Genomic DNA, 18,707 nt, shown 5'->3' with positions numbered 1-18,707 from the left:
GACTGATTTATAGATCACTGATAATATAGGGACTGATTTACAGTGCACTGATAATATCGGGACTTATTTATAGATCACTGATAATATAGGGACTGATTTACAGCTCACTGATAATATAGGGACTGATTTATAGATCACTGATAATATAGGGACTGATTTACAGCTCACTGATAATATAGGGACTGATTTACAGATCACCGATCATATAGGGACTGATTTACAGCTCACTGATAATATAGGGACTGATTTACAGATCACTGATAATTTTAGGACTGATTTACAGATCACTGATAATATAGCGACTGATTTACAGTGCACTGATAATATAGGGACTGATTTATAGATCACTGATTATATAGGGACTGATTTATAGATCACTGATAACATAGGGACTGATTTATAGATCACTGATAATATAGGGACTGATTTATAGATCACTGATAATATACGGACTGATTTATAGATCACTGATAATATAGGGACTGATTTACAGTGCAGTGATAATATAGGGACTGATTTATAGATCACTGATAATATAGGGACTGATTTACAGCTCACTGATAATATTGGGACTGATTTACAGCTCACTGATAATATAGGGACTGATTTATAGATCACTGATAATATAGGGAGTGATTTATAGATCACTGATAATATAGGCACTGATTTACAGTGCACTGATAATATAGGGACTGATTTACAGATCACTGATAATATTGGGACTGATTTATAGATCACTGATAATATAGCGACTGATTTACAGTGCACTGATAATATAGGGACTGATTTATAGATCACTGATAATGTAGGGAGTGATTTATAGATCACTGATAATATAGGGACTGATTTATAGATCACTGATAATATAGGGACTGATTTATAGATCACTGATAATATAGGGACTGATTTATAGATCACTGATAATATTGGGACTGATTTATAGATCACTGGTAATATTGGGACTGATTTACAGATCACTGATAATATTGGGACTGATTTATAGATCACTGATAATATAGCGACTGATTTACAGTGCACTGATAATATAGGGACTGATTTATAGTTCACTTATAAAATAGGGACTGATTTATAGATCACTTGTAAAATAGGGACTGATTTATAGATCACTTGTAAAATAGGGACTGATTTATAGATCACTTATAAAATAGGGACTGATTTATAGATCACTGATAATATAGGGACTGATTTATAGATCACTGATAATATAGGGACTGATTTATAGATCACTGATAATTTAGGGACTGATTTATAGATCACTTATAAAATATGGACTGATTTATCGATCACTGATAATATAGGGACTGATTTACAGTGCACTGATAATATAGGGACTGATTTATAGATCACTGATAATATAGGGACTGATTTATCGATCACTGATAATGTAGGGACTGATTTACAGCTCACTGACAATTTTGGGACTGATTAACAGTGCACTGATAATATAGGGACTGATTTATAGATCACTGATAATATAGAGAATGATTTGCAGATCACTGATAATATAGGGAGTGATTTATAGATCACTGATAATATAGAGACTGATTTACAGCTCACTGATAATATAGGGACTGATTTATAGATCACTGATAATATAGGGACTGATTTATAGATCACTGATAATATAGGGAGTGATTTATCGATCACTGATAATATAGGGACTGATTTATAGATCACTGATAATATACGGACTGATTTATAGATCACTGATAATATAGGGACTGATTTACAGCTCACTGATAATATAGGGACTGATTTATAGATCACTGATAATATGGGGACTGATTTACAGCTCACTGATAATATAGGGACTGATTTACAGATCACCGATCATATAGGGACTGATTTACAGCTCACTGATAATATAGGGACTGATTTACAGATCACTGATAATTTTAGGACTGATTTACAGATCACTGATAATATAGCGACTGATTTACAGTGCACTGATAATATAGGGACTGATTTATAGATCACTGATTATATAGGGACTGATTTATAGATCACTGATAACATAGGGACTGATTTATAGATCACTGATAATATAGGGACTGATTTATAGATCACTGATAATATACGGACTGATTTATAGATCACTGATAATATAGGGACTGATTTACAGTGCAGTGATAATATAGGGACTGATTTATAGATCACTGATAATATAGGGACTGATTTACAGCTCACTGATAATATTGGGACTGATTTACAGCTCACTGATAATATAGGGACTGATTTATAGATCACTGATAATATAGGGAGTGATTTATAGATCACTGATAATATAGGCACTGATTTACAGTGCACTGATAATATAGGGACTGATTTACAGATCACTGATAATATTGGGACTGATTTATAGATCACTGATAATATAGCGACTGATTTACAGTGCACTGATAATATAGGGACTGATTTATAGATCACTGATAATGTAGGGAGTGATTTATAGATCACTGATAATATAGGGACTGATTTATAGATCACTGATAATATAGGGACTGATTTATAGATCACTGATAATATAGGGACTGATTTATAGATCACTGATAATATTGGGACTGATTTACAGATCACTGGTAATATTGGGACTGATTTATAGATCACTGATAATATTGGGACTGATTTATAGATCACTGATAATATAGCGACTGATTTACAGTGCACTGATAATATAGGGACTGATTTATAGTTCACTTATAAAATAGGGACTGATTTATAGATCACTTGTAAAATAGGGACTGATTTATAGATCACTTGTAAAATAGGGACTGATTTATAGATCACTTATAAAATAGGGACTGATTTATAGATCACTGATAATATAGGGACTGATTTATAGATCACTGATAATATAGGGACTGATTTATAGATCACTGATAATTTAGGGACTGATTTATAGTTCACTTATAAAATATGGACTGATTTATAGATCACTGATAATATAGGGACTGATTTACAGTGCACTGATAATATAGGGACTGATTTATAGATCACTGATAATATAGGGACTGATTTATCGATCACTGATAATGTAGGGACTGATTTACAGCTCACTGACAATTTTGGGACTGATTAACAGTGCACTGATAATATAGGGACTGATTTATAGATCACTGATAATATAGAGAATGATTTGCAGATCACTGATAATATAGGGAGTGATTTATAGATCACTGATAATATAGAGACTGATTTACAGCTCACTGATAATATAGGGACTGATTTATAGATCACTGATAATATAGGGACTGATTTATAGATCACTGATAATATAGGGAGTGATTTATCGATCACTGATAATATAGGGACTGATTTATAGATCACTGATAATATCGGGAGTGATTTATCGATCACTGATAATATAGGGACTGATTTATAGTTCACTGATAATATAGGGACTGATTTATAGATCACTGATAATATAGGGAGTGATTTATCGATCACTGATAATATAGGGACTGATTTACAGCTCACTGATAATATAGGGACTGATTTACAGATCACTGATAATATTGGGACTGATTTATAGATCACTGATAATATAGGGAGTGATTTATCGATCACTGATAATATAGGTACTGATTTACAGTGCACTGATAATATAGGGACTGATTTACAGTGCACTGATAATATAGGGACTGATTTATAGATCACTGATAATATAGGGACTGATTTATAGATCACTGATAATATAGGGACTGATTTACAGATCACTGATAATATAGGGACTGATTTATAGATCACTGATAATATAGGGACTGATTTATCGATCACTGATAATATAGGGAGTGATTTATAGATCACTGATAATATAGGGACTGATTTATAGATCACTGATAATGTTGGGACTGATTTATAAATCACTGATAATATAGGGACTGATTTATAGATCACTGATAATATAGGGACTGATTTATAGATCACTGATAATGTCGGGACTGATTTATAGATCACTGATAATATTGGGACTGATTTATTGATCACTGACAATATTGGGACTGATTTATAGATCACTGATAATATAGGGACTGATTTATAGCTCACTGATAATATAGGGACTGATTTAAAGCTCTGACTGATAATATAGTGTCTGATCTGTCTGAATTCAGAGTGGCCGATCTGCCTGAATTCAGCCTGTCTGATCTACCTGTGTTCAGCCTGTCTGGTCTGCCTGAATTAATGAATTAAACCTGTTTGACCTGTCCTTTCCTTAGTTTGCTGGTTTCTCAATAGGTCCATCGAACCGTGATTAACGATTAACGAGAAACATCAACACAAGTTGTTTCACTAACTCTTGCTGTTGAAAATAACCTGGGATTGGGACATCCCGAGGCAGACAGCTCTCTGTTGCTCCACACTGTCAGTTTATTCTGTGCTTTTGGAAAGATCAGAACTGAGCCAGAGAAAATGTGGTGCGGTCCTGTTCTGCTGCTCACTGCACTCTTACTGGGGACGGGAACTGCTGTCCCTCTGACATTCACCGAAAATGTACAGCTTCAGGAAAACTTTGACCTGAATCAGGTAATCGCTCTCAGGTTCAATGCAGCAGCTCTGGGATCCCGGGTTTGGGGACTGTAGTTAATGCAGCAGCTCTGGGATCCTGGGCACAGATTCTGTAATTAGTGCGGCAGCTCTGGGATCGTGGCACAGATTCTGTAGCTAATGCAGCAGCTCTGGGATCCTGGGCACAGATTCTGTAGTTAATGCAGCAGCTCTGGGATCCTGGGCACAGATTCTGTAGTTAATGCAGCAGCTCTGGGATCCTGGGCACAGATTCTGTCGCTAATGCAGCAGCTCTGGGATCCTGGGCACAGATTCTGTAGTTAATGCAGCAGCTCTGGGATCCTGGGCACAGATTCTGTAGTTAATGCAGCAGCTCTGGGATCCTGGGCACAGATTCTGTAGCTAATGCAGCAGCTCTGGGATCCTGGGCACAGATTCTGTAGTTAATGCAGCAGCTCTGGGATCCTGGGCACAGATTCTGTAGTTAATGCAGCAGCTCTGGGATCCTGGGCACAGATTCTGTAGTTAATGCAGCAGCTCTGGGATCCTGGGCACAGATTCTGTAGTTAACGCAGCAGCTCTGGGATCCTGGGCACAGAATCTGTAGTTAATGTAGCAGCTCTGGGATCCTGGGTTGTGGACTGCAGTTTTAACTCTGTGTTTTTCTCTCAGTCTCTCGGAGTGTGGTTCTCGATCGCATCTGCTGGCGATTGTCCCTGGTACGAGTCACTATGGAGCAAGATGAAAATGACCTGGCTTACAATATCACCAACTGAGGCAACGGATATATTCAGCGCTGTTTTATTCTATAATTGGTGAGTTCCCCTTATTCACACCTTGACTGCGGCAGTGAATGATAATATTTGATAAGGTGGTGTGATTTCCCCCCTATCCCGCTGGAGAGTCATGTCCAGTGTAACACTGAGCCCTGTGGACAGCACCCATGGGTGGTTAGACGTAGCCTCAGTGTCTCTTGTTATAGACAGGAGAGCACAGCCCAGCGACCTGCTGCAGATCCCCACTCAGTGACCAGTGGACAGTACCAGCATGGGGTCATCGGGTGTGCAGCTCACGTCCTCCTCACAGGCCAATATCCTACCAAACCTCATTGTCCAGAGTCAAGTGGATGGACTGCGGAGGTCAGCTGGTATCCGAGGAACTGCGAGAGTCCACACCCTGAGCAAGATGGCTGAAAGTAAACCTGAGCAATAGTTTAGTGGCATGAAAACAGCAGCTAATCCCAGAGTATGAGTTAATCCTAGACCAGGAAAAAACCCCTCACCAACCCCCAGCCTGGGCCTGGCAGAGTGGCCCTGCAACAGGCAATAGACCCCTCATTAACATGTTGAAGAAGCCTAACACCTGTTTTAGGGGGAGGTCAGGGGCCTGTTTTAGGGGGAGGTCAGGGGCCTGTTTTAGGGGGAGGTCAGGGGCCTGTTTTAGGGGGAGACCAGGGGCCTGTTTTAGGGGGAGGTCAGGGACCTGTTTTAGGGGGAGGCCAGGGGCCTGTTTTAGGGGGAGGTCAGGGGCCTGTTTTAGGGGGAGACCAGGGACCTGTTTTAGGGGGAGACCAGGGGCCTGTTTTAGGGGGAGGTCAGGGACCTGTTTTAGGGGGAGGCCAGGGGCCTGTTTTAGGGGGAGGTCAGGGACCTGTTTTAGGGGGAGGTCAGGGACCTGTTTTAGGGGGAGGTCAGGGACCTGTTTTGGGGGAGGTCAGGGACCTGTTTTAGGGGGAGACCAGGGGCCTGTTTTAGGGGGAGGTCAGGGGCCTGTTTTAGGGGGAGGTCAGGGACCTGTTTTAGGGGGAGGTCAGGGGCCTGTTTTAGGGGGAGACCAGGGACCTGTTTTGGGGGAGGTCAGGGACCTGTTTTAGGGGGAGACCAGGGGCCTGTTTTAGGGGGAGGTCAGGGACCTGTTTTAGGGGGAGGTCAGGGACCTGTTTTGGGGGAGGTCAGGGGCCTGTTTTAGGGGGAGGTCAGGGACCTGTTTTAGGGGAAGACCAGGGGCCTGTTTTAGGGGGAGACCAGCTGCCTGTTTTAGGGGGAGACCAGGGGCCTGTTTTAGGGGGAGACCAGGGGCCTGTTTTAGGGGGAGGTCAGGGACCTGTTTTAGGGGAAGACCAGGGGCCTGTTTTAGGGGGAGACCAGCTGCCTGTTTTAGGGGGAGACCAGGGGCCTGTTTTAGGGGGAGGTCAGGGACCTGTTTTAGGGGGAGACCAGGGGCCTGTTTTAGGGGGAGACCAGGGGCCTGTTTTAGGGGGAGACCAGGGGCCTGTTTTAGGGGGAGACCAGGGGCCTGTTTTAGGGGGAGGTCAGGGACCTGTTTTAGGGGGAGACCAGGGGCCTGTTTTAGGGGGAGACCAGGGGCCTGTTTTAGGGGGAGGTCAGGGACCTGTTTTAGGGGAAGATCAGGGGCCTGTTTTAGGGGGAGACCAGGGGCCTGTTTTAGGGGGAGGTCAGGGACCTGTTTTAGGGGGAGACCAGGGGCCTGTTTTAGGGGGAGGTCAGGGACCTGTTTTGGGGGAGGTCAGGGGCCTGTTTTAGGGGGAGGTCAGGGACCTGTTTTAGGGGGAGGTCAGGGACCTGTTTTAGGGGGAGACCAGGGGCCTGTTTTAGGGGGAGACCAGGGGCCTGTTTTAGGGGGAGGTCAGGGGCCTGTTTTAGGGGGAGGTCAGGGACCTGTTTTAGGGGGAGGTCAGGGGCCTGTTTTAGGGGGAGGTCAGGGGCCTGTTTTAGGGGGAGGTCAGGGACCTGTTTTAGGGGGAGACCAGGGGCCTGTTTTAGGGGGAGACCAGGGGCCTGTTTTAGGGGGAGGCCAGGGGCCTGTTTTAAGGGGAGGCCAGGGGCCTGTTTTAGGGGGAGGCCAGGGGCCTGTTTTAGGGGGAGGCCAGGGGCCTGTTTTAGGGGGTGGCCAGGGGCCTGTTTTAGGGAGAGGCCTGTTTTAGGGGGAGGTCAGGGACCTGTTTCAGGGGGAGGTCAGGGGCCTGTTTTAGGGGAGGCCAGGGGCCTGTTTCAGGGGGAGGTCAGGGGCCTGTTTCAGGAGGAGGCCAGGGGCCTGTTTTAGGGGAGGCCAGGGGCCTGTTTTAGGGGGAGGCCAGGGGCCTGTTTTAGGGGGAGGCCAGGGGCCTGTTTTAGGGGAGGCCAGGGGCCTGTTTTAGGGAGAGGCCAGGGGCCTGTTTTAGGGGAGGCCAGGGGCCTGTTTTAGGGAGAGGCCTGTTTTAGGAGGAGGCCAGGGGCCTGTTTTAGGGGAGGCCAGGGGCCTGTTTTAGGGGGAGGCCAGGGGCCTGTTTTAGGGGAGGCCAGGGGCCTGTTTTAGGGAGAGGCCTGTTTTAGGAGGAGGCCAGGGGCCTGTTTTAGGGGAGGTCAGGGGCCTGTTTTAGGGGAGGTCAGGGGCCTGTTTTAGGGAGAGGCCTGTTTTAGGAGGAGGCCAGGGGCCTGTTTTAGGGGAGGTCAGGGGCCTGTTTCAGGAGGAGGCCAGGGGCCTGTTTTAGGGGAGGTCAGGGGCCTGTTTCAGGAGGAGGCCAGGGGCCTGTTTTAGGGGAGGTCAGGGGCCTGTTTTAGGGAGAGGCCTGTTTTAGGAGGAGGCGATTCGGCATGGGCCGTTACAGTGCTGAATTCACCATTGTGCCGCTCAATTAACCCCCCAAAAAATGGGAAAATTCATAACAATCTCTAACTGTTTTACTTTATTTTCAGGAATGGAAAGTGTGCTAACATATCGGGAGAATACGAGGCTCTGGCGCTTCCAGGACACTTCAAATATATCTCCCCTCCAGGTAGGGCAAAAGAAGCAACACAAATAGATACAAAACTGCTTCCCGAAGGGTCAGCACTTCTCATTTTATTAGTTCATTTGTTTTAATGACTTTGTTTGTAAAATGGACATTTAGGAGGAGGCCAGGGGCCTGTTTTAGGGGGAGACCAGGGGCCTGTTTTAGGGGGAGGTCAGGGGCCTGTTTTAGGGGGAGGTCAGGGGCCTGTTTTAGGGGGAGGTCAGGGGCCTGTTTTAGGGGGAGACCAGGGGCCTGTTTTAGGGGGAGGTCAGGGGCCTGTTTTAGGAGGAGGCCAGGGGCCTGTTTTAGGGGGAGACCAGGGGCCTGTTTTAGGAGGAGGCCAGGGGCCTGTTTTAGGAGGAGGCCAGGGGCCTGTTTTAGGAGGAGGCCAGGGGCCTGTTTTAGGAGGAGGCCAGGGGCCTGTTTTAGGAGGAGGCCAGGGGCCTGTTTTAGGAGGAGGTTAGAGGCCTGTTTTAGGGGGAGGCCAGGGGCCTGTTTTAGGGGGAGGCCAGGGGCCTGTTTTAGGGGGAGGCCAGGGGCCTGTTTTAGGGGGAGGTCAGGGGCCTGTTTTAGGGGGAGGCCAGGGGCCTGTTTTAGGCCAAATTCACACCAGGTTCGATCAGAAGCAACCAATAATACTTTTCAATCCAGCTCACAAAGCCCAGGAAACTCGCTCTTTCTGTTCCATATCCATGGGTTTGCCGTGTTTAAATTTTGTGGGCTGTGATTGGAGTGGGTTCTGCCTCATTGGTGGATAAATCTTTAATCTGAACATCACAATCTGCAGTTCCCAGGAACTTAAAATATCTGGGAATCAATGGGAACAGGGATACCAACCGTCCGATCAAACCCCGGGTACAGACCTCATCCACCCGTCAAGACAAAAAGTTTGAACACTCCTCAGTTAGATAAAGCTCCCTCTACACTGTCCCATCAAATCTCCGGGACCTGATGAAATGTATCCCAGGACGTTATGGGAGGTTAGGGAGGAAATTGCGGGTCCCCTAGCAGAGATATTTGAATCATCCACCGCTACAGGTGAGGTGCCTGAAGATTGGAGGGTAGCAAATGTTGTGCCTTTGTTTAAGAAGGGCGGCAGGGAAAAGCCTGGGAACTACAGACCGGTGAGCCTGACATCTGTAGTGGGTAAGTTGTTAGAGGGTATTCTGAGGGACAGGATCTACAGGCATTTGGAGAGGCAGGGACTAATTAGGAACAGTCAGCATGGTTTTGTGAGAGGAAAATCATGTCTCACGAATTTGATTGAGTTTTTTGAAGGGGTAACCAAGAAGATAGATGAGGGCTGTGCAGTAGACGTGGTCTACATGGACTTTAGCAAAGCATTTGACAAGGTACCGCATGGTAGGTTGTTACATAAGGTTAAATCGCACGGGATCCAAGGTGAGGTAGCCAATTGGATACAAAATTGGATTGACGACAGAAGACAGAGGGTGGTTGTAGAGGGTTGTTTTTCAAACTGGATGCCTGTGTCCAGCGGTGTGCCTCAGGGATCGGTGCTGGGTCCGCTGTTATTTGTTATTTATATTAATGATTTGGATGAGAATTTAGGAGGCATGGTTAGTAAGCTTGCAGATGACACCAAGATTGGTGGCATTGTGGACAGTGAAGAAGGTTATCTAGGATTGCAACGGGATCTTGATAAATTGGGCCAGTGGGCTGATGAATGGCAGATGGAGTTTAATTTAGACAAATGTGAGGTGATGCATTTTGGTAGATCGAATCGGGCCAGGACCTACTCCGTTAATGGTAGGGCGTTGGGGAGAGTTATAGAACAAAGAGATCTAGGAGTACAGGTTCATAGCTCCTTGAAAGTGGAGTCACAGGTGGATAGGGTGGTGAAGAAGGCATTCAGCATGCTTGGTTTCATTGGTCAGAACATTGAATACAGGAGTTGGGATGTCTTGTTGAAGTTGTACAAGACATTAGTAAGACCACACTTGGAGTACTGTGTACAGTTCTGGTCACACTATTATAGAAAGGATATTATTAAACTAGAAATAGTGCAGAAAAGATTTACTAGGATGCTACCGGGACTTGATGGTTTGACTTACAGGGAGAGGTTGGATAGACTGAGACTTTTTTCCCTGGAGAGTAGGAGGTTTAGGGGTGATCTTATAGAAGTCTATAAAATAATGAGGGGCATAGATAAGGTAGATAGTCAAAATCTTTTCCCAAAGGTAGGGGAGTCTATAACGAGGGGGCATAGATTTAAGGTGAGAGGGGAGAGATACAAAAGGGTCCAGAGGGGCAATTTTTTCACTTAAAGGGTGGTGAGTGTCTGGAACGAGCTGCCAGAGGCAGTAGTAGAGGCGGGTACAATTTTGTCTTTTAAAAAGCATTTGGACAGTTACATGGGTAAGATGGGTATAGAGGGATATGGGCCAAGTGCAGGCAATTGGGACTAGCTTAGTGGTATAAACTGGGCGACATGGACATGTTGGGCCGAAGGGCCTGTTTCCATGTTGTAAACTTCTATGATTCTATGATTCTAAACACTCCCAGGGCAGGTACAAGGTTAGATACAGAGTAAAGCTCCCTCTACACTGTCCCATCAAACACTCCCAGGGCAGGTACAGCATGGGTTAGATACAGAGTAAAGCTCCCTCTACACTGTCCCATCAAACACTCCCAGGGCAGGTACAGCACGGGTTAGATACAGAGTAAAGCTCCCTCTACACTGTCCCATCAAACACTCCCAGGGCAGGTACAGCACTGGTTAGATACAGAGTAAAGCTCCCTGTCATCATACTATCCCATCACAGTGTCTCAACCTCCTACTCCATCAGCGTGACCTTGTGATGTTCCCCAGCAGCTGATGTGTGGTCTATGGGACAATTCAGTGCCGTGGCAGAGGTAGCTTTGAGCTATGGGGCCTTATCCACTGCCAACTGGGTTGAAAATGCCCAAACTCATCTCACGTAAAATCCTTACATCCAACAAGGCCCTGGTTTGAACCCAGCTCTAATGTGCTGCAACACTCAGGGCTCGATTTTAAAAGTAAAACACGGGTGGGTTGGGGGCAGGGGGCATTGAAAATTGACACCATTTCAGACCCGCCCATTTCCGGTTTTCACAGGAGCGGGACGAGGACTGGGCGGCCAACCCGCTCCCAGGACGGGGGTCGGGCCTTAAAACCTTTCAAGAAGGCACAGCTTGTGGGCCCGGAGGAGCAGGAGTGCTTCCCCCAACAAGCCTACTCACGCCAACCCCCCCATCCCCCCGATCGCGGCCCCCCCACCGAACCCCCGACCCCGATCTTCCCCCACCCACCCCGATCCTCTGACCCCGATCCTTTCCCTCTGACCCTGATCCCCCGACCCCGATCCTTCCCCTCCGACCCCGATCCTTCCCCTCCGACCCTGATCCCTCCTTTCCGATCCCAATCCTTCCCCTCCGACCCCGATCCCGACCCCGATCCTTCCCCTCTGACCCCGATCCTTCCCCTCCGACCCCGATCCCGACCCCGATCCTTCCCCTCTGACCCCGATCCTTCCCCTCTGACCCCGATCCCCCGACCCCGATCCTTCCCCTCTGACCTCGACCCCGATCCTTCCCCTCTGACCCCGACCCCGATCCTCCCCCTCTGTCCCCGATCCCCCGACCCCGATCCTTCCCCTCTGACCTCGACCCCGATCCTTCCCCTCTGACCCCGGCCCCGATCCTCCCCCTCTGTCCCCGATCCCCCGACCCCGATCCTTCCCCTCTGACCTCGACCCCGATCCTTCCCCTCTGACCCCGACCCCGATCCTTCCCCTCTGACCCCGATCCCCGACCGCGATCCTTCCCCTCTGACCCCGATCCCCGACCCCGATCCTTCCCCTCTGACCCCGATCCCCGACCCCGATCCTTCCCCTCTGACCCCGATCCCCGACCCCGATCCTTCCCCTCTGACCCCGATCCCCGATCCCGATCCTTCCCCTCTGACCCCGATCCCCGACCCCGATCCTTCCCCTCTGACCCCGATCCCCGACCCCGATCCTTCCCCTCTGACCCCGATCCCCCGACCGCGATCCTTCCCCTCTGACCCCGATCCCCCGACCGCGATCCTTCCCCTCTGACCCCGATCCCCCGACCGCGATCCTTCCCCTCTGACCCCGATCCCCGACCCCGATCCTTCCCCTCTGACCCCGATCCCCCGACCCCGATCCTTCCCCTCTGACCCCGATCCCCCGACCGCGATCCTTCCCCTCTGACCCCGATCCCCCGACCCCGATCCTTCCCCTCTGACCCCGATCCCCCGACCCCGATCCTTCCCCTCTGACCCCGATCCCCCGACCGCGATCCTTCCCCTCTGACCCCGATCCCCCGACCCCGATCCTTCCCCTCTGACCCCGATCCCCCGACCGCGATCCTTCCCCTCCGATCCCGATCCTGTCCCTCCCCCTCAACGATCGCGGACCCCCACGATGACCTCCGATCCCGCCCCCCCAATGAATGATCCCCGATCCCATCCCCCATGACTCGCGACCCCCGTGCCCACCTATGCCTCTTGCCCACCCTTGCCCCCCGCCCCATGCAAACAAAGACTTACCTGCAGACTTACCTGCAAAGGTCCTCCCCCTGGCTGGTCTGATTGAGACCAGCCTGTCAATCAGCTGGTCAGTAGGACAGGAAACCAACAAAAAAAATAAAAGACATCCTTACGTCAAAATCGTAAGGACGTCCAGGAAACCCGTACAAATGGTTCTCCCGACCTCAAATTGATCCCCCGCCCCCTTCCCGGCTCCATTTGAAAATTGAGCCCTCGGTCTCTCATCTCATGTTAACAACTGTTGAGGTTACAATTCTGAAGTTGGAGCTTGGTTTGAACTCTGAGAACCGAGAGATGAACATCGGGGACGAACTGTTGCAGGGGGTAGTTCAACCTGTTGTGGGAGGGGTAAATCACCCGTTCAGTGGGCTGTAATCAGTCAATGTTTGCAGGGTCTGTGTGCAGTTACCCCTGTGTTGTGTGATTGTATTGCCTGGGATCCTGGGCTTCAGAAATAGAGGCATAGAGTACAAAAGTATGGAAGTTATGATGAACTGGTTCGGCCACAACTGGAGTATTGTGTCCAATTCTCGGCACCGCACTTCAGGAAAGATGTGAAGGCCTTAGAGAGGGTGCAGAAGAGATTTACTGGAATGATTCCAGGGATGAGGGACTTTACTTACTCCCAGACTGGAGAAGCTGGGATTGTTCTCCTTGGAACAGAGACAGTTGAGAGGAGATTTGATAGAGGTGTTCAAAATCATGAAGGGTCTAGACAGAGTAGCTAGGGAGAAACTGTTCCCATTGGCGGAAGGGTCAAGAACCAGAGGACATAGATTTAAGGTGATTGGCAAAAGAACCAAAGGTGACATGAGGAAAAACTTTTTTACACAGCGAGTGGTTAGGATCTGGAATGCACTGCCCGAGGGGGTGGTGGAGGCAGATTCAATCATGGCCTTCAATAGGGAACTGGATAAGTACTTGAAAGGAAAAAATTTGCAGGGCTACGGGGAAAGGGCGGGGGAGTGGGACGAGCTGGATTGCTCTTGCATAGAGCTGGCGCAGACTTGATGGGCCAAATGGCCTCCTTCCGTGCTGTAACCTTTCTATGATTATTTGCTTCTATGATTTTGCTGCGTAGACTTTGCTCACTCACACGGTGAGATGGGATGGCTGGGTTCCCATTGAATCCTAATGTAACCTACACGCTGTTACCCTCAATCGTTGCCTTGCCCCTGGGGAGAGGTGTCACTCTGCGGGGCCTGAGCCCCTCCCAACACGAAAGGTGGGGCAAATTGACCGGTAAATTGTGTGAGCCTCGTCTTGGGCACCCACCCCTTTCTGCCTGACACTCCTTCACCCTCAGCAGAACGGTGTGTTCCTTGGCACAGAGGAGACAAGAGCTTCTAACCAGGGAAAGAAAATGATTCAACAGCTAACGCGTTTGTTTTGCAGGCAGCGGAATCGAGGTTGACATTCAAATCATTCGCAGCAACTACCATGAGTACAGTATTATTCTGTACCACAGTAAAATACAAGGGAACAGGATGATGTCATTGAACCTGTACGGTAAGAGATTGGACATCACCTCTTTCACACAGCACTTTCTGGGACTGCTTTCTGTACCTTTAACTCAATGCTCATCTCACAGGAAGGACACAGACACTGAGAGAGGAACTCCTTCAGCACTTCAAAGAGTTTGCATTGAAACAGGGGATTCCAGCGACCAAGATCTCATTTCTGCCTAAGCAAGGTACGCACATCGTGAGTCTCTGAGGCTCAAACAACGGGGGACTTTCAAACATTGCTCAGTGGAACTTGCAGCCCTGTTTAACCAGACAGGACTTGTAGACAGGGTAAACCATGATGTGGAGATGCCGGTGATGGACTGGGGTTGACAATTGTAAACAATTTTACAACACCAAGTTATAGTCCAGCAATTTTATTTTAAATTCACAAGCTTTCGGAGGCTTCCTCCTTCCTCAGGTGAACGATGTGGAAATGAAATCCTCGAAATGAAATCGCATTTATAATTCACAGAACAATGCTTGGTGATTACAGACAGTTTTTTCAACTGCCCGTTGCCAAGGCAATCAGTGTGCAGACAGACAGGTGTTACCTGCAAGGTCTCCGAATATACAAATCACCAAAAAAAAAAAAAAAATGAGATAGAGAGGTAGAAACATAGAAAAGACAGCAACTGACCCGTTATATTAAAAACAGATAACATTTGTTCGCTGGTGGGGTTACGTGTAGCGTGACATGAACCCAAGATCCCGGTTGAGGCCGTCCTCATGGGTGCGGAACTTGGCTATCAATTTCTGCTCGACGATTTTGCGTTGTCGTGTGTCTCGAAGGCCGCCTTGGAATACGCTTACCCGAAGGTCGGTGGCTGAATGTCCTTGACTGCTGAAGTGTTCCCCGACTGGGAGGGAACCCTCCTGTTTGGCGATTGTTGCGCGGTGTCCGTTCATCCGTTGTCACAGCGTCTGCATGGTCTCGCCAATGTACCATGCTCTGGGGCATCCTTTCCTGCAACGTATGAGGTAGACAACGTTGGCCGAGTCACAGGAGTATGAACCATGCGCCTGGTGGGTGGTGTCCTCTCGTGTGATGGTGGTATCTGTGTCGATGATCTGGCATGTCTTGCAGAGGTTACCGTGGCAGGGTTGTGTGGTGTCGTGGACGCTGTTCTCTTGAAAGCTGGGTAATTTGCTGCGAACGATGGTCTGTTTGAGGTTGGGTGGCTGTTTAAAGGCGAGTAGTGGAGGTGTGGGGATGGCCATAGCGAGGCGTTCGTCATCATTGATGACATGTTGAAGGCTGCGGAGAACATGGCGTAGTTTCTCCGCTCCGGGGAAGTACTGGACGACAAAGGGTACTGTGTTGGTTGCGTCCCGTGTTAGTCTCCTGAGGCGGTCTATGCGATTTTTCGCTGTGGCCCGTCGGAACTGTCGATCGATGAGTCGAGCGTCATATCCCGTTCTTACTAGGGCGTCTTTCAGCGTCTGTAGGTGTCCATCGCGTTCCTCCTCGTCTGAGCAGACCCTGTGTATTCGCAGGGCCTGTCCATAGGGGATGGCCTCTTTGACGTGGTTAGGGTGGAAGCTGGAAAAGTGGAGCATCGTGAGGTTGTCCGTGGGCTTGCAGTAGATTGAGGTGCTGAGGTGCCCGTCTTTGATGGAGATTCGTGTGTCCAAGAAAGAAACTGATTCTGAGGAGTAGTCCATGGTGAGCTTGATGGTGGGATGGAACTTGTTGATGTTATCGTGTAGTCTTTTCAGTGATTCCTCGCCGTGGGTCCATAGAAAGAAAATGTCGTCGATGTATCTGGTGTACAGCGTTGGTTGGAGGTCCTGTGCAGTGAAGAAGTCGTGCTCGAACTTGTGCATGAAAATGTTGGCGTATTGGGGTGCGAATTTGGTCCCCATGGCTGTTCTGTGTGTTTGGGTAAAGAACTGGTTGTCGAAGGTGAAGACATTGTGATCCAGGATGAAGCGGATGAGTTGTAGGATGGCGTCTGGAGATTGGCTGTTGTTGGTGTTGAGTACTGAGGCTGTTGCAGCGATGCCGTCATCGTGGGGGATACTGGTGTATAGTGCCGAGACATCCATCGTGGTGAGAAGTGTTCCTGGTTCAACTGGTCCGTGGGTACTGAGTTTTTGTAGGAAGTCTGTAGTGTCGCGACAGAAGCTGGGGGTTCCCTGTACGATGGGTTTCAGGATGCCCTCGATGTATCCAGAGAGGTTCTCACACAGGGTTCCGTTGCCTGATACGATAGGACGTCCGGGTGTGTTGGCTTTGTGTATCTTTGGGAGGCAGTAGAAGTCTCCCACGCGGGGAGTACGTGGGATGAGAGTGCGTAGGATGCTTTGAAGGTCTGGATCGAAGGTCTTGATCAGTTTGTTGAGCTGGTGGGTGTGTTCTTTGGTCGGATCTGCGGGTAACCGTCTGTAGTGTTCCTGGTTGTCCAGTTGTCGGTATGCTTCTTTGCAATAGTCCGTTCTGTTCTGTATGACGATGGCTCCTCCTTTGTCCGCTGGTTTGATGACAATGTTGCGGTTGGTCTTGAGAGCGTTGATGGCGTTGCGTTGTGCTCGGGTGACATTCTGGACTGTCTTCTGAGTGCGGCTGATGAATCTGGCATTGACACATTTCCTGACAGCTTGAGCATACATGTCCAGCTGAGGGCAGCGACCCTCCGGAGGAGTCCAGTGTGACTCTTTCCTCTTTCCTCTTCGGTTGCTGTACCGCGGATCCCTCTGTCTGCTGTTCCAGATCGTTGATTGTCTCATTGGGTTCGCTGCTGAAATCTTGGGGTACCAGAGCATGGTACATTGGCGAGACCATGCAGACGCTGCGACAACGGATGAACGGACACCGCGCAACAATCACCAAACAGGAGGGTTCCCTCCCAGTCGGGGAACACTTCAGCAGTCATGGACATTCAGCCACCGACCTTCGGGTAAGCGTACTCCAAGGCGGCCTTCGAGACACACGACAACGCAAAATCGTCGAGCAGAAATTGATAGCCAAGTTCCGCACCCATGAGGACGGCCTCAACCGGGATCTTGGGTTCATGTCATGCTACACGTTACCCCACCAGCGAACAAATGTTATCTGTTTTTAATATAACGGGTCAGTTGCTGTCTTTTCTATGTTTCTACCTCTCTATCTCTGTTTTTTTTTGGTGATTTGTATATTCGGAGACCTTGCAGGTAACACCTGTCTGCCTGCACACTGATTGCCTTGGCAACGGGCAGTTGAAAAAACTGTCTGTACTCACCAAGCATTGTTCTGTGAATTATAAATGCGATTTCATTTTGAGGATTTCATTTCCAACAACGTTCACCTGAGGAAGGAGGAAGCCCCCGAAAGCTTGTGAATTTAAAATAAAATTGCTGGACTATAACTTGGTGTTGTAAAATTGTTTACAAAGGGTAAAACATGGCCATGGGAGGAGTCACGGTCTGTAAAGTGATAACAGTGGTCACCTGGTTTCCTATTACAATCAAACAGCTTTCAGAAAGCAAGCTCAAGGTTCCCCAGCTGCCACTTGCTGGTGCTCTTCTCTCCTCTCCTGCAGTGTCAGCCTCAACCCCTTCACCCCACCTCAGAAATAGGGGCAGGAGTAGGCCATACGGCCCCTCGAGCCTGCTCCTCCATTCAATAAGATCACGGCTGATCTTCGACCTCAACTCCACTTTCCCGCCTGATCCCCATATCCATTGATTCCCTGAGTGTCCAAAAATCCATCAATCGCAATCTTGAATATACTCAATGACTGAGCATCCACAGCCCTCTCGGGTAGAGAATTCCAAAGATTCACAACCCTCTGAGTGAAGACATTTTTCCTCATCTTAGTCCTAAATGGCCGATCCCTCATCTTGAGATTATGCCCCCTAGTTCTAGACTCTCCAGCCAGGGGAAACAACCTCTCAGCATCTACCCTGTCAAGCCCTCTTCAGAATCTTCTATGTTTCAATGAGATCACCTCTCATTCTTCTAAACTCCAGAGAGTATAGGCCCATTCTACTCAATCTCTCCTCATGGGACAACCCTCTCATCCCAGGAATCAATCTAGTGAACCTTCGATGCACCGCCTCTAAGACAAGTATATCCTTCCTTAGGTAAGGAGACCAAAACTGTACACAGTACTCCAGGTGTGGTCTCACCAGAACCCTATATAATTGCAGCAAGACTTCCTTACTCTTATACACCAACCCCCTTGCAATAAATGCTAACATACCATTTGCCTTCCTAATTGCTTGCTGTACCTGCATGTTAAATTTCTATGATTCATGTACAAGGACACCCAAATCCCTCTGAACACCAACATTTCTTAGTCTCTCACCTTTGAAAAAATATTCTGCTTTTCTATCCTTCCTACCAAAGTGGATAATTTCACATTTCCCC

At 48.2% G+C, this 18,707-nt stretch overlaps 1 protein-coding gene across 1 annotated transcript in view; it reads left to right on the top strand.

Annotated features, from left to right (window-relative positions):
- The first annotated feature begins 4,330 nt into the window (after positions 1–4,330).
- ambp (alpha-1-microglobulin/bikunin precursor) overlaps positions 4,331–18,707 on the top strand; it is a 98,354-nt gene continuing 83,977 nt past the window's right edge. Inside the window, exons 1-5 of the mRNA XM_067977289.1 lie at positions 4,331–4,545; positions 5,200–5,342; positions 8,223–8,302; positions 14,247–14,360; positions 14,443–14,544. Coding sequence (XP_067833390.1) covers positions 4,432–4,545; positions 5,200–5,342; positions 8,223–8,302; positions 14,247–14,360; positions 14,443–14,544 — 553 coding nt within the window. The 5' untranslated portion in view covers positions 4,331–4,431. The remainder of the gene's footprint in view (positions 4,546–5,199; positions 5,343–8,222; positions 8,303–14,246; positions 14,361–14,442; positions 14,545–18,707) is intronic.

The sequence above is a fragment of the Heptranchias perlo genome, unplaced genomic scaffold (genome assembly GCF_035084215.1).
Source record: "Heptranchias perlo isolate sHepPer1 unplaced genomic scaffold, sHepPer1.hap1 HAP1_SCAFFOLD_140, whole genome shotgun sequence".
Classification (NCBI taxonomy): domain Eukaryota; kingdom Metazoa; phylum Chordata; class Chondrichthyes; order Hexanchiformes; family Hexanchidae; genus Heptranchias; species Heptranchias perlo.
Note: the sequence above shows the minus strand (reverse complement) of the source record. Positions and strands in the feature narration are given on the sequence as shown.